The following is a 15,562-nucleotide window of genomic DNA, read 5'->3' as shown; positions in this document are numbered from 1 at the left end:
AGTGCTTGTCTTCTCTCTCTCTCTCCCTTGCATGGTTGGCTTCTCGCTCCTGCACCCTTTGTGCTTTCCCTGTTGCTTCCTTATCTTCATTCCTACCCGCTACATCTCATCCATTGCTTTCCACACCACCTCACTGGATTTTCTTTAATAATATTTGCCCCTGGCCCTGTGTCAAGTGCACCTACATTGCTCCTTTGCCCACTCCCTGTTGCCGCGCTCTTGTACCTCATGCCCACACCCTGCTCCCCACACCTGCTCCTCCTTTCATTTTTTTTTTTTTTTTTTTTGGGCTGGCTGGGTAGCTGCTATTTGTTGCTGGGCCACTTCACCCTGCAAAAAGTGCTTTCACACAAGTCCGATTTAATTTATTTTTATTTATTGATTCAAGTGGCAATGGTGCACTGTGTGTAATGACGTGTGTGCACATACAGCATCACAACTACGCTTCTTTACTAAAAGACATGGCTGCCAGCAGCAGTTGCATCCTTGTACTTTTTTTTTTTAAACTGTTGTTTACTTTGAACACTGTTGTACACCAGTGGCAAAAGGCGAGACCTGTTGGCTTTCCCAATGCTTGTTTGTGATGGCTGAACTCACATCTTTCCACACTACAGCATGTTTTTCAACATTATCCTATTGATGCAGAATCAAACATAATTCAGAATACCACAATTTTGATCATGCAAGAGATATTTCTTAGTATATCAAACATTAGGTGATGCAGCAGTGATGAACTTTTTACAGAAATGGGTGTAGTGATGATGGGGATTCTAAACTTAGACCCTTGGACTGCATGCTGGTCCTCTTTAGCTAGCAGCATCTTTTGAGTCTTATTCGGTACCGAACGTTCCTTGGTGCCTAATGTTACTACAGTGGCAACGAGCATCTTCTGTTTCTGGCGTCTTGAGTGATTGCTGCTCCAACAGCAAAGCTCTTGCACTGGTGAGGTTACTCCTCAACTTCTGCATCAGCATGTAAATGTGGTTGTCATTGGGAGGAAAAAACTTTCATAAAACTACAAAGCGATCAAACAGTTGATTTTTTTTTTTTTTTTCTCAGGCCCGGCCTTTAGGGCGGAGGGGCCATGCCTCTCCACCTTTTGCAATTCATGAAGAGTGCTGGGCAGGCGGAACAAAGGTCAGCCTGTCACACACTCCTCATGTTCAGGTCAGGCAGCCAGGAGCAGACATGCACGATTTGGGCAAACTCCTGGCTGCCTGAGCTGAACTTTGCTGGGCTGAGGAGGTCACAGCTCCTGTGGGTGTGACCTCCTCGGTTCAGCAAAGGTGCCTCGAGGCCCTCCCCTGGGTGACGAGGGAAGCGTCACGCATTGACTTCGACCTGGGTGCTTTAGGTTTAAGCCCGGAAACGCCCAGGGCGAGTGTCAGTGACACTTCGTCACAAAGTGGGGTGGGGTCAGCAGTCTCACTGACCCCATCCCACTCTGTGATGAGGCTGGGACTGCTGCCTTCCCTCATTGGCTGACCTAAGGTCAGCCAGTGAGGGAAGGCAGTGTGTGTGTGTGTGTGTGTGTGTGTGTGTGAGTGTGTGTGCTCTTTTTAAATGAATGTTTGGTGCGTGCATGTTTGAATATTGATTAGTGTTGTTAGTGGATGTGCGTGGGTGCGTGTGTGTGTGTGTGTGTGTGTGTGAAAGTGTGAGTGTACGTCCCGCCCGCCACTGCTTTTACTTCACCTTTTAGTTTAAAAGACGTGAAAAAAATCAGTGGATCACACAGTGCTCTGCCTAGTCGTACAGATTTTGAGGCACTCTTGGTGGTCTTTCTCAGCCTACCCTCTGGAGTGTTCCAGCACCACCTGTTGACTAGATGCCCCTGTTCTGCCGTCCATAATCTGCTGTTTCTAAATAGAATGAGTTACATATGTTTTTGAGGAAGATCTTCATACCGAAAGCTCAGTGCTCTGGTACTCTTCCAAACTATTCCCTGGCAGAGACCAGACCAATAAAAGTTCTGTACCACACTAGAAACTCGCTTGTTCAGCTCTACCAGTAGACACTAGGGGCTCCTAGGATTTCCTTCCTGGTCTTGCTCTTTGCATATTTGAAGGTCCATCTCTGCAGTGCGGTTACTGTACAAATACTGCAGCATGCTATGCTACTGGGCAGTTCAACACCCAACACAAAGTTTGTGGGCAGTGACGAGTCCTTTCGATTGTAGGTTCTTTAATAATAAGGGGGCAGGGATTGCTAGCCTCTGTGTAGTTTATGAAGCTGTGATTGTCTCCATAGTCCCTGTGAGCCATCCTTACCTCTTGGAACACGATGGTTCTTTAAAGATGTCTGCCTTACACATTCTGGGTGTGGCAACATTATCCATCCACTCCTCAGGCTTCGCTTTTGTTAATTGTACTTTCGTATACCTTTGCCACTGCCCAACAAGGTTCCTGGAGCACTAGAGTTTAGGAGAATAAATCTATCACTTGCACGTGTTTCGAGAGCTCATTTGTTCGTTTTAGTCAAGGAATAGAGCCAGGAAACAGAGGTGCTATTCGGAAATAGGCCTTCTGGAAAATGAGGGACATTGTTGTTTCACAATTTGCAAAGCTAAAACCATGACCATCCATGTTTGAGGACCATGTGTAGCGCACCAAGTGAGCCCCCCGGCAATGTCCCCTCTTCTCTTCCAGCTGACTGAATGGTGGCAGCAGTCCCAGTACCTTGAGAGTCGGCTACCCCTCGCTGTGCACTCCAGTCCAGCGGTAGTGTTACCCAAGCAGGATTACAACACGTGGCGAGGACAACTCAGGTATGTGACAAAATCGCATCTAATGTACCCCAACTAACACATCATGTGCAGATGTTTGACCCTTAAGCCAACTCAGGTAAAAATAATGGTTCTTGGAGCCCAAACAGTGGAGAACGGAATAATAACATATCAACATTGACTATCCTCAGTCTTCAAAACTATTGTTATAGCAATAAAATATTTTCTTTGCACATATGCAAACCGGCCTCTTGCCACACACCTTCACAAATCGCACTACACATCTCTCACCGTACACCAAGGCGCACACATCCTCGTTGAATCTCCTCTTGCATGCCACCACTGCTCCTTCAAGAACTTTTCCCACCACCTCTTGTTCTACAGAGAGTATCTGCACTCCTTCCACCCTACTTGTGTCTCCGCTTAATGCTTTTCCATATCAACATTACTTGCCCATCCTCCACTGCTTACCAGAAGCTGCTATCTCAAAACTTCCTTCCCTGTATTTTATACTTTCTACCCACATCATTAATCGCTTTTTCTCACAATCCCAACCCTCCCCATTAACCTCACCCACCCCTTTTCCCAGTCTTTTACCCCCCAACCCTGTTTTCCTGAGCTGAGCGGCTACTTGTTTGGGCATCTTGGTGGCTGGCCGCAGCAGAGGGGATAGCCTCTCCCAAGGTGCGTATCAGTTGGTTACGTCTGTCTCGCTTCATCTTTTCTTTCCAATTCCCAGAATGTCTTGTCCTGTGTTGTTTGCCTAGAGAATATTCCTGATCTTCAGAATAACTCTGAGATGGTGATATAATCTGCAAAGCTCTCTTTTTTTGCTCCTTGGTATGTGCAGAACTTGGTGACATGCCACAGGGCAGAAATATTCTGCCCCAACCCTTCAAGTCTATCCGACTCTTGCCCACAAATACACTAAGGCAGTGGTTCCCAACCTTTTGATTTCTGTGGACCCCCACTTTAACATTAGTGGAACCCAGGGACTGAATCATCATTGGAATCCGGGGACCCCCACCCGAGTCATTACTGGAAGCTGGGGACCTAATTTGTCAATATTTATTAATATTTTTAAATTTTCTAAGCATTCGCGGACCCCCTGAGAAGGCTCCGCGGACCCCCAGGGGTCCCCGGACCACAGGTTGGGAACCACTGCACTAAGGTAAGGCATTCAGGAGCTCAGCGCCCGGAGTGCGCAGCCTGCCCCCCACTCCCCACTCTTTTGCAAATGTCAAGTTGTTTGACAATGGTTGTAAGAATCGTTTCTTCGGTTGCTTTTCCATACAAGCTTGTCCAGTGTTTCAAGTACTCTTTACCATTTCTTTTGCATGCGTTGTCTTCTGTGGTTTGATTGCACAGTCTTCCCCTCCCCCTTTGAGAAGGCGGGTGTTTGCAAGAGAAACAAATTGAATCAGATGGCTGTTCTGGGGTTGCATGTCTTACTTTCTGCTATGATTTGATTGCACAGTGTGCTGCTTTGCCCTTGAGAGAACTTGTGTTTACAAGAGGACCGACGAATTCAGATCACTGAGCTGGGGGTGCGTATTCCTGAAATTGAATATAACAACCATTTTATCTGAAACCCAACAGATCCGATTTATTGAGATTGTGTGGTTATAAAAAAGTAGAGACAAAGTGAATTCATGACACCTGGATCAACCTTTTCTAGCTTTTGAAAAATCTTAAAGATAGAATAAAATATTAGCCATTAAAGTATCATGTAAAGTTATTTAATAATAATTTTTGCAGTTCTACTTAAGGCACATTTTCTGATGCAGGTACTCTAGCTTGTCAGTGAGTGTGATATTTATCAGCAAAATATCTGCCTGTAGGGTCAGTGAGAAGGCGCAGAGAGAGTTGTCTAACAATCGAAATCGGCCTTTAAGGCCCTATGAAATACTCTGCGATTAACAATAGGCTGAAGGGCAATAGGTACACGTTGAAAAATTGCGGGGTCAGGACATCGAACTCCCTGTCCCAGAGAGTCCATTCATTGCTTAATTTGTGCCATGGGTTGCCGGCGGGGGGCACTGGCACTTATTTTTGGGGGCCGGCACTTAATTCTCCACATCAGACATTTCCAGAGACCAAAAGAGGGAAAAACAAACAAAACCAGAAGACTGAGGAAAAGAAAGTCCGTCACGAATGGAGAAAGCAGACATTTGTAAAAGTGAGGGAATGGGGTAGGGAGTGCCTGGAAGTCGATTAAAGAGGCCTGAGGTGGGTTGAGGACTGCGCACCCTTCCTTTTCGCTCTCCGACATTTTATAGTGCAAGACACCGGTGTCTGAGCAGCTCTTTGGGCACCGGCACTTGTTATTTTACAAATAAAGCACCAACGCAATCATCTGAAGCATGTTACGCAAACAAAGGTTATACAGCAGAACTTAAAGAGTAGAAGGGGCATAGCAACAAAGTCTTATGGGAATACAACTAGGAAGCTCACCAAACAAGCATTGGAAAAGCCAATAGGTCTTGCTTATGGGCGAACTATTGCCTTTGGCAATCGGGTAGGTGTGGCGATTGGGAGGGCAGGTGGAGGGGTGAGAAACCAGCGGCCCTGGTCCTTGGCTGCTGCAGTGCTGAGGGCACTGCTCTCCCCAGCTCGGAATTGAGCCCTTGGAAGTAAAATGCATTTTAGCGAGAGTATTAGGAGCAACACAGGAGCTAGAGTCCACGCATGTCATCAAGAAAAGAAAAATCGAAACACTGCGTTTCTAGGAAGGTTTTTGTTTCTCGCCTATGGACCCTAACCCTGCGCATTTCAGACCGTGCAAGGGATGGGCCACATCACAGCCGTGCCATGCTAGGATCAGGCATATTAACGCAAGTTACTAACTTACTGGGAGAGGCCCACCGTGAGGATAAGGAACTTCACCCATAAACATAATGAAAGGCACATGATCTTCTGCATTACTTCAGTGTGGAAGATGGTCACGACAAGATTTCTCTGTACTATACGAGGAGGAAGAGAATGTGGTGAAATGGCGAGAGCTGCCGACTTTGGAGCTGGGGAACCAGGTTCGAGTCTCGGCGAGGGCTCAACAGCGTGTGATTCTGGGCAAATCATTTAATCTCCCCATCCCTCCTAGTATTCCATCTGCTGGCTCTCCAAATCCCACTGCCTCTTGTTCGTGTAGTGCCTTGCAGGGGCACACATGTTTTGGAGGCTGCATATTTTCTTGTTGTTGTGATGGTGGAGAAAAGGTGGGCTAAACAGTATGCAAGTGCTTCATAATTATACAAAAAAGATGTCTCAATGTGTTGCTTCCGATAGTGTGAAATGCAGAAAAAGTACCAAAAATGAAAAAAGTAACTGGGCTGCGAAGCGCAGGTGACAAGTTCCTAGTTGTGAGAGGGTTTCAGGTGAAAGTGCTTGAATTTTTTAAAAGTAATATTTATATCCTGATATTAAAAAGCGGATGCTGGAAAAATACTGCAAAAATCAGATGCTACATTCAATAAGTGGAGGAGAAACTAAAGCAGGCAGTAGTAAACAAGTTCTTAAGGTTGGCAGATGGCTTCTTGTCATTATGAATACCTGATTCCAGTCCAGTATTTACTACTACAAACCATTGCAATAGGGGAAATGTAATCCAACAGGTTTCATTGATGTCAACCAGAACTACAAATCCCAGAATGCAACAGGTTGTTAAATGAAAGTTGACTTCTACAGCACAGTATTTCCGAAGACATGGAGTTATCTGCAAACCAGCTTCACTGAGTCAAGTCCCTGGCGAGGGTGTGGAGCTGGACCAGGGGCAGCGATATTGTGTGGCGAGCAGTGTATTCAATTTCTGGTGTCTACTGCAGATGCCTTTCCAAATGAGGAAGGAGAGGATGTGGCTTAACTGCCAGAGCTGCCGACTGTGGTGTTGGGGAATCAGGTTTGAGTCTCTGCATCGGCTCAACATCCTGCGATTCCGGGCAAATCACTTAGGGGGTGATTCTGAGCTTGACGGGCGGCGGGAGCCGCCAGAATACCGCTGCGCCGTCAAAAGACCGCCACGGTAATTCTGAGTTTCCCGCTGGGCGGGCGGGCGACCGCCAGAAGGCCGCCCGCCCAGCGGGAAACCCCCTTCCATGAGGATGCCGGCTCCAAATGGAGCCGGCGGAGTGAAAAGGGTGCGACGGGGGCAGTTGCACCCGTCGCGATTTTCAGTGTCTGCTATGAAAATCTCAGTGGGGCCCTGTCAGGGGGCCACATGACACCCGTTACCGCCATCCTGTTCCTGGCGGTGAAAACCGGCAGGAACACGATGGCGGTAAGGGGGTCGGAATCCCCATGGCGGCGCTGCAAGCAGTGCCGCCGTGGAGGATTCCCTAGGGCAGCGGGAAACCGGCGGGACACCGCCGGTTTCCCGTTTCTGACCGCGGCAGTACCGCCGCGGTCAGAATGCCCATGGGAGCACCGCCAGCCTGTTGGCGGTGCTCCCGTCATTTTAGCCCTGGCGGTCGACGACCGCCAGGGTTAGAATGACCCCCTTAGTCTCCTAAGCCTATAAAAAAAAAAAAAAATGTTGTCCTTATAACGTGCTCATGTAAAGCGCTCCAATACCTATGGTCGAGTTTGCACTATATAAAAAGTATCTTGGTGGAAGCAGTGACGTCGCAGCATGGAGTTAGCGATGAAATGGCCAACTTTTAAACTGGGGAATCGAGTTTGAATCTCTGCAGGGCACTCAACATTGTGTGATTGTTAAGGAAAAATAAAAATGCGATGAAGAGTTTTTGATATATCCGGAGGGGCAAGCAGTGATGAGGGTATTTGGTGCACAAACAGGCACCCTAGGCCTTTGAATGCTTAGCAAATGTGAGCAAGATAACAGCATGATTTACCGCCCTGTTTGCAGAAACAGCGTTGGAGCGAAGCTAAGCTGAGAGCAAGAATGCTCTGCAAATGAGAAGGGAAGCTTCCCCAGCAGGAAACCAAGAAAAAAGAAAGTCCCTCAAACAACGGATAAACACAACAAAGCATAATGATTCTGTTAGCCACTGCTCCGTGGGAATGAGCGAAAGAGAAAAGGAGGGAGAAGGAGGCAGGACTGACCACTAGCAAGCAAGGTTTTTTAAAGGACACTGAAACAAACAAATGAGAAACAGGCAGACTGGCTTTAACCCCAGAGAGATGAATACACGACGTCGTATGCTTAAGCTCGACCTAAAAAAGCGGAGGACCTCAAGTTTGAACGACCAGTAATTAATATAGCCCTTGATGAGCAGCCACATGGTCCAGTTTTTACAGGTTAAACACAAGTGTGACTGCCATGTTCTGTACAGCCTCCGCTCTCTGGCTTCTCTCAGCCGAAAGTAATATCTTCTTAAGGTTCCTCATCTAGTGAAAGCAGAATGATTAAACTGAATTCACCAATGCCTTATATGCAGTTACTTGTCAATCAGAATCCTAGATTTTTTCTCTGAGTCAGTGCGCAGGATAGAGAGCCGGTTCGTTCAGGAGCAAAGTAGGCCACCACATAACGTCCTGCTTATTGCTCACTCAGACCTGGATAGCAGTTAACCAGTGCTTATTAAGGTGTTAATGTCTGATTTAGGATTATCAAAGCCCAGGATCAGCTGGGCTTCCTTGTTGTAAGATATGGATTCAACATTAAAGGACCTTAAGCTAGTCCAAGTTGCATATAAACATTAAATACAGTGGAGCTCTGCATGTTAACAACAAGAGAATAGGACTGAAGGGGAAAAGAGCCAGAGAATGCCTTCGTCTAAAAAGAGAGCAACCAGGAGAGCTCACACCCTGAAGACCAGCCATTGCCAAACAATAAATAGAAGAAAGATCAAGTAGAATTAGGCTGTCATTGTGTCCCATATCTGTGCCCGTTTTGAGATCACCTAACGCTGTAACCAGAGCAATTACATTGATTTCAGGGAAAAAGTGACCAGTGCTAAGCTGAGCAAGCTGAATATTTTTCTCCAGTGTTGGAGAGTTCAAAGATATAGACATGTAGTTAAATTTTATGCTCATATTACGACGGAGTGTTTTAAGCAATGGATGAATGAGCATTTTAAGCAATGGCTAAATTACACTTTGGGCCTCATTAAGAGGCTGGCGGTCTTCAGACCGCCAGCCCCACGATGACCGACAGGACTGCCACTGCTGTGGCGGTCCAACCACCACATAAAGACCCTGGCGGTCAGACTGCCAGGGTTCCACGAGCACTGCCGGGATCCCTGATCCTGCTGGGGGCAGAGATCGTAATCCACCAGAGCAGCACTGCCCTGCAGATTACGACCTCGTTTCACCGCCATGAAAAGGCTGGCGGAGAACAGGTGCAGGGGCCACAGTGGGGCCCATGCACTTGGCCTCACTCAGTTTGCTTTCCACAGCGGTCATAGCACTGAAAAAGCTCTACTTGAGGCCACAGGGGAGTTGTGACTAATACTGGACAAAGGAAAAGGCGTACTGCTTCTATTATTAGATCTCTCAGCGGCCTTTGACGCACACTCCCATCACGAGCTGCTCGATCGCTTGACCACAATAGGAATTGGAGGCTCCGCTAAGAATCTACTTACATCATTTCTGGAGTGGCGGGAACAAGTTGTAAGAGTGGGTGAACAGGTATCCCACCCTTTCCCTTCCCCATTGATAGGTGGGAATTGTCTGAAGCTAAACTCCGATAAGACTGAGGTCATCCTGTTGGTTTCTCAGTCATCCCTCTGGTCTCAATCCTGCTGGCCTCATGACATGGGACCCCTTCCTACTCCTGTAAGGAAGGTTCGGAACCTAGGTTTTCTCATTGATGATAAACGTAACTATCAGGAACAAGTTAATGTCACATGTTCAGTGCTTTTCACGCTGGAGCTGCTGAAAAAGATTCTTCCCTACATCCCCAGCCACCTGCAGAAGACTTTGGTCACTACTTTGGTGTTTGCTAAATTGGATCACTTTAATAGCCTTTATGTCAACTCCCATCAGTACATTTTGAATAAACCTCAGAACCCAGCTGATAGGCTTCTTCTAAAGCTTCCTATATACCATCCAGTGTGCAGAGATCTTCATTGGCTGCCGGTTCGGCAAATAATTATGTTTTAAACGCCCTGTATCGCCTACAAGATCCTGCATGGCATTGGTCTGGATTTTCTATGGAACAAGCTTACCGGGTATTCTCCAGACAGGACTCTTAGGTCAATCAATGCCAAACTGGTGTAGTCCCCAGGATCAAGCGGGCCACTCGGTGCGGCAGGAGTTTCCCAGTAGGTGCCTCCAAGGCCTGGAATGCTTTGCCTCTGGCCATCAAGAATGCTCCAAACTTACTACAGTTACGCAAACAGGCAAAGACCTGGCTCCTTAGATCTGCCTAGATTTTCTGCTCTCTTTTCCATCTCAGTGTCTAGCGCCAAGATGCTTCAGGGTTTTTGTTGTGTTTTACGAAACTCCATAACATAACATCTGATTTCCCCCTCATCCCTTTTTTGAATCGGACCCAAAGTGAGGTTAGAAGACAAATATGTTTTTAAGAGCTTTACTAGATTGCTGTTTCCATTGCTTCAAGCTCCTTTCTGTTTCCAGAAGAGTGGAGAGCCTCTGGATGGCGTCCAGCAGAAATAGTTCTGTGGCTTTTGTGAAGAAATACTGGGCACTGTAAAAATGTCAGATGGAGGTGGTGTGGGAAAGCGGGAAACCTTCAGGAGTTGCTCTTTTATCTATTTAGACTGTAGACGCTGCAAATGAAATTCCCTCTAGACACTCTAAGTGAGGGGAAGTGATTACCTATCTCAATGGTACATTATCAAATAATATGGATGTGTACACCACCATTAAAGGGATATATGACCTGGGGGATAAGGTGCCTCTTTCAGAGTTGGGGTTGTCTTCGGAGAAATGGGTGAATGTAGGGGCTTTGATGACTCTTTACTTGTGTGTGACTGGTTCATTTTAGGAGTTACCTGAATCCGGTTAAGAGAACCTGCATACATTCACAAAGGCTGCCATTGGTACAGCGTGCCCCATTGTCGTCCCTTCATATGCCCCTTGCACTCAAAGATAGGGCTTTTCACTGATGTTTGGTATGTGAAGCCTCTGCAGACATTTCAGAAGAGTGGAATGTTTCTGCCTCAATCCATGTGGACTGATGTTGTGTGAGGTTCTGCAAGGTTCTCTTTTTTACCACCACTTTTGTCCACAGCAGTTACTTTGCCATGTTTGGGCTCTTCATTTACCATCTCTCTCTTTGTCTCTTCCAGGTTTGCTGCAAAGCTCATCGCCGGTATGTTGGATTTCAAGGCCAAGGTGGACCGGTATGTAATGAAAAAGTTTACATCAGTCATTGTTCTGTTGATTTCTTTCGCCCATGGTCGTAGCCAGCAAGGAGCGGGGTGCAAATTATGTAAAAAGCCCTGGTGGTTTTGAGAAAGGCCAGGAATCTGGCATATGAGAATGTGTCGGGCAGCGGCAAATGTCACAATTGTAGTCCCATCAGGCGAGTACCGCTGGCAAAATGTTTAGAGTAACAGAAAATCTGAATTGCAGGGTGACAAAAAAAATTGGCTAGTATTGCTGCTAAAGTTTGCACCTTGGCTTTGGAGGTTGCCAGTAAGAACGTTGCGCAGTCCGACGGGCTCAGCGCAGCAGCATTTTGTATGTGTCTTGCACAGGAGTGGAGCCAACCTCCCTCCCCCCTAGCCAGTGCACCACTGCTTTCACCATTCATGTACTGAATGAGGCTTATGAGCTGAAATGGGTGTAAGTGGTGAGTAGACCGAAGAAGGAATTGACGAGATGGACCGAAGGAGTAATGGAGAGATGGTGTGGAGGGGTGGGAGGAAATTGACTTACAAGGGATGTTGGAATGGAGTAGAGGAAGGAGGACTGGCCTGAAGAAAAGTGGATGGTGAAAATGGGGGATGATAGAAATTAACCAAATTGCAATAGTACACATCAGCAAAAAAGGGGGGTATCTGACCGGAAGAAGAGAGGTGTTTGTCCAATTAATCAATTGGTTAGGGAATGTATTGTCTTTACTGTCCTACTTTTCTTTCCTTTTCCTATGTTGTTAGCCACACCCTGCTGGCAGAGTACATGCGTGGTCGTCCCCTCTGCTTGGACCAGTACAACAAGATCTTTTCTTCCTGCCGTGTTCCTGGACCCAAACATGACAGTGTGCTGCTCTGTTCCCGCTCGCGCCGCCCTCCCACGCATGTCACCGTAGTCCGCAACTACCAGGTGAAAATGGGATAAAGGAGGTGTTGGGGAGGCACAGGTCCAGGTGTGGGAAGACAAAAGTGGTGATAGTTATCTAGCCTCATCCTTGGAAACATTGGTGGGATTTAGAGTAGATATGTGCTTAGTTTACTCCCATTACACCACCTGGCAGGGCCATGGTGAGAGTCAGGCCTCTTACAGCTGGTTAATTGCTGCTGCTCAAGTCTAGACCTGATAAAATCTCAGCTTCCCTTCACCAAAGCTGCAGGCTTTCAGAATGCATGTGTATCATATTTTTATTTGTTATAATAAATGTCAAAACACCCTTTGATGTCTGCTTGCACTTACTAGGAAACAACTGAGTCCTATGTGTATGTCTTCTCTATGTGGGGTAGGTTCTCTGAACACCATGGCTGCCGGCTTATTGTATCATGGCTGCACTGACAAAGACAGCCATTAGAATGTAAGCAAGCTGGTTGTGGTGGGCAGTAGCCATAAATTTGTATGTAGGAGTGGGGGAATTTTAGGTGTAGTGCAGGTCCTTGAAACCAGACTGAATGGGATAAAGCAGATTGCGCGTAATGTTGAAAGAGGTTTGATAGTCAAATACTGTTGAATAATTTTCAAGAAGAATGCAAATAGAGAAATAAGACCGTAGCTGAGGTTTTATGTAATTGGGATAGATGCTCAAGTTGGAGTAATTGAAGAGCAAGTGTTTATGTCCCTGCCACTGGTAACACATGCAGCTACTTTAAGCTTGGCTGCTGCATACATGCACATGTGCTGGAATGGGTGCTCCACACTGGAATACTGGGTTCATGACATCTTTGTGTGCCCCTCGCCTTGCACAATGCGTGCGTCTTTGGGCCTCCATCCAGGCACATGACCACGCCTCCAAGGATTCTGTGATCTTGATCACAACATTCATGCTTTAATACCTTATACTCAATTCTGGACATGGTGGAAGGCGGCTGTAGCTATTTAACGTTTTTAAGATGGGAGTACGCTCTTCCAAGTCCCGATAATTCCGGCGGGACAAGGCAGATTTAGTACAACTTCCTTTCCTCATATCCTGTTTTAGGAGTAAAGAGGTCTTCTGTACGACCGGCTCCATAATCCCTTTTCTCATTCCTTTAAAGTTTTTTCAGCTGGATGTTTATAACAGCGATGGAACCCCACTCACAGTCGATCAGATCGAGCTGCAGCTACTACAGATTCGTAATAACTCCTGGAAGACTGACAAAGAACCTCTGGGAATACTGACCAGTGACCATCGTCGCACCTGGGGCCAGGCCTACACCACTCTGATGAAAGGTGAGAAGAAACTGGGTCCACCAGCACCCAAGGATGAGCTCACAACACCCTGAGGAAAGGAGACTGGCTTAAAACACTGTGCAGATAGATAGAAACATGGACAGATAGAAGATCAGAGGATAGTCCTACCAGAATATGAGGAATATGAAACTGTAAAAGGACCAAGTAAAACTTCCAGGGACATGTTATTTTGAGGAAGCATATTGAACAGTGGGTATGGGACAAGGAAGAGGTAGGGTGACGTGCTCTAGAAAAGCAGGTGGACCAGCTTAGCATATTCTGGGCAAGGTAGATATAAACCAGGCCTAAAAACAGTGATGGGACTACAGCATTCTTAGCACAGGCAGGAAAGTGTGAGACCCATATGCACAACTCGGTGCAATGGCAGGCTAAAAAGCAATCCCTTCTAGGGAGGCTTACCACACTAACATAGTGTGCAACTGGTGAGTTCCTACATCTTTGGACACCAACCAAGAGGAAATGATGGGTTGGGTGATGAAGGCCTCTCCTCGTGTTTTGTATGGTCCCTGCTCCCTAGGACACCAAGGAAGGGTGGGGACCAGTAAACCTAGCAAAACATCTGTTGCCGGGTGGGCAACACGCAGCGTAAAGGTGGAAATATGGCGAACGAATACATCGGGGTTAGGAGTGTGCCTGATGTGGTGGTAGATGATTCATATCTTTGATCTGATGTTGGGGCTCTTCAGTGAAGCCGTCACCAACATGGTTTTCTCCCCCTTGATAGACAAGCTGAACCGCGACTCAGTGCGGGCCATCCAGCGAAGCATCTTCACCGTGTGCCTTGATGCCTCGGTACTCAAGATGGCTGAGGGCAAATACTCAAGTGGCATGGCAGCCCAGATGCTGCACGGCGGCGGCAGCTACTCCAACAGTGGTAACCGCTGGTTTGACAAGACCCTACAGGTGAGGTTCTGAAGGAAGTCTGAGAGTGGAAAACCATGATCTTCAGAGGCCAGGGAGCGGTGTAGAGAGATCTCTGGGGATCGAGGAGGCTCTCTGACCACTAGTTCAGTCTCTTGTGGCCCAAGTGGGCCTATAATGTGTGGGTGGACTCAAAGCATAGCCTTGTCTATAATTTTAAACGTTTTATTCATTACAAAAAAAATCTGTGTACCGAAATACTAAACTGTGCTTACCTGTCGACAAGCTACCAAGTGGACGAGTCCTACTCCTACAAATTGGGCTTTTATCAAAGTAACTTTCCCATACAAAGGGGTTGTGCTTAGGGATGTATGGGCCAGGGGACATGTATAGTCACATATTGACCGTGTACCGTAGTTGCTATAGAGGTGTTTAAGTTTCCCAGAATAGCTGCAGACCATGCCACGGCTGTGCCGACATGCCCAGTCTCACGTGACATGTTAACATCCAGCACAGAATGAAATTATGTTTCGCTGTACACCAGTTTGTGGAAGAAACATGCTATTAATTTTATAAAAATGTTACTCTTTTTTTTAATTAACTTCCAAATAAACTTAACACTGAACATATTTACAACAACGTTATAGTGTATCTCGCAGCCTTGGCCCTGATTGAGACATAATTTTCTTCGATGGCGGATGAGTACGATTTTGCACTTAAAGCAGAAGTTAGCGAGAAAGGCCTTTCAAACTTTATAGGGAGAAAACAAGAATCCTTTAATTTCGGAATTGGACAGGACAAAAAAAAAAAACTGAACTTAGGTTGGACTAATCACTACATTCTGGTTAAGGTTTAAGTCAATTTGATCAGTAATGAGACATTCAACTTTTGAGATACCACTTGATCAATCTGTACAAAACTAAATTTAAAAAAAATTGCTTATGTTGAATAGCGTTCTAAAGACTTGCAGGCAGGTCATTAATTATGGACAGGGTTATAAGCAAGCAAAACATTGATACCCATTTACTTCAACCTTAGGCGGTAGCTACTAAGCTGTAGCACGCAGTGAAAAGAAAAAACAAACTTTGAGAAATAGTTTACTTTTTACTGATATATATCTCGTGTATAGGTGGACCCCCAAGGTAATTTCCGTCTTAAATGTACATTTACAGATATTTCCTTACTTATGTCTACCGGGATTCCATAAATGAATTCCTGGTAGTAACAAATGCATTTTCTAGTGCAGATTTTCTGCCACGAGTGTGGGAAAATCTGGGAAGTGGGTGTTGGAACTTTGGAAGAGCCCACAAACCTGCTTTCTAACCTCCGCTCTCTGGATGAGAAGAGCTACAGATCACCCCCAGATTTATGGCGGAGTTAGGGGAAGGACTTTCTGCTCTTGTGGAGCATAAAAAGGTACATTTGCTCAGGAGGCTTCATTTCCGTTGTTAGGATTTTTTTTCTATGGAGTAT

General features: G+C 46.2%; 1 protein-coding gene across 1 annotated transcript in view; it reads left to right on the top strand.

Annotated features, from left to right (window-relative positions):
* The window catches only part of LOC138299135 (carnitine O-acetyltransferase-like), a 65,349-nt gene that overhangs the window by 29,492 nt on the left and 20,295 nt on the right, over positions 1–15,562 (top strand). Inside the window, exons 3-7 of the mRNA XM_069237185.1 lie at positions 2,649–2,767; positions 10,936–10,989; positions 11,749–11,914; positions 13,033–13,207; positions 13,953–14,131. Of these exons, the coding sequence (XP_069093286.1) occupies positions 2,649–2,767; positions 10,936–10,989; positions 11,749–11,914; positions 13,033–13,207; positions 13,953–14,131 (693 nt within the window). The remainder of the gene's footprint in view (positions 1–2,648; positions 2,768–10,935; positions 10,990–11,748; positions 11,915–13,032; positions 13,208–13,952; positions 14,132–15,562) is intronic.

This window comes from Pleurodeles waltl, chromosome 6 (genome assembly GCF_031143425.1).
Source record: "Pleurodeles waltl isolate 20211129_DDA chromosome 6, aPleWal1.hap1.20221129, whole genome shotgun sequence".
NCBI classification, from domain to species: domain Eukaryota; kingdom Metazoa; phylum Chordata; class Amphibia; order Caudata; family Salamandridae; genus Pleurodeles; species Pleurodeles waltl.
Note: the sequence above shows the minus strand (reverse complement) of the source record. Positions and strands in the feature narration are given on the sequence as shown.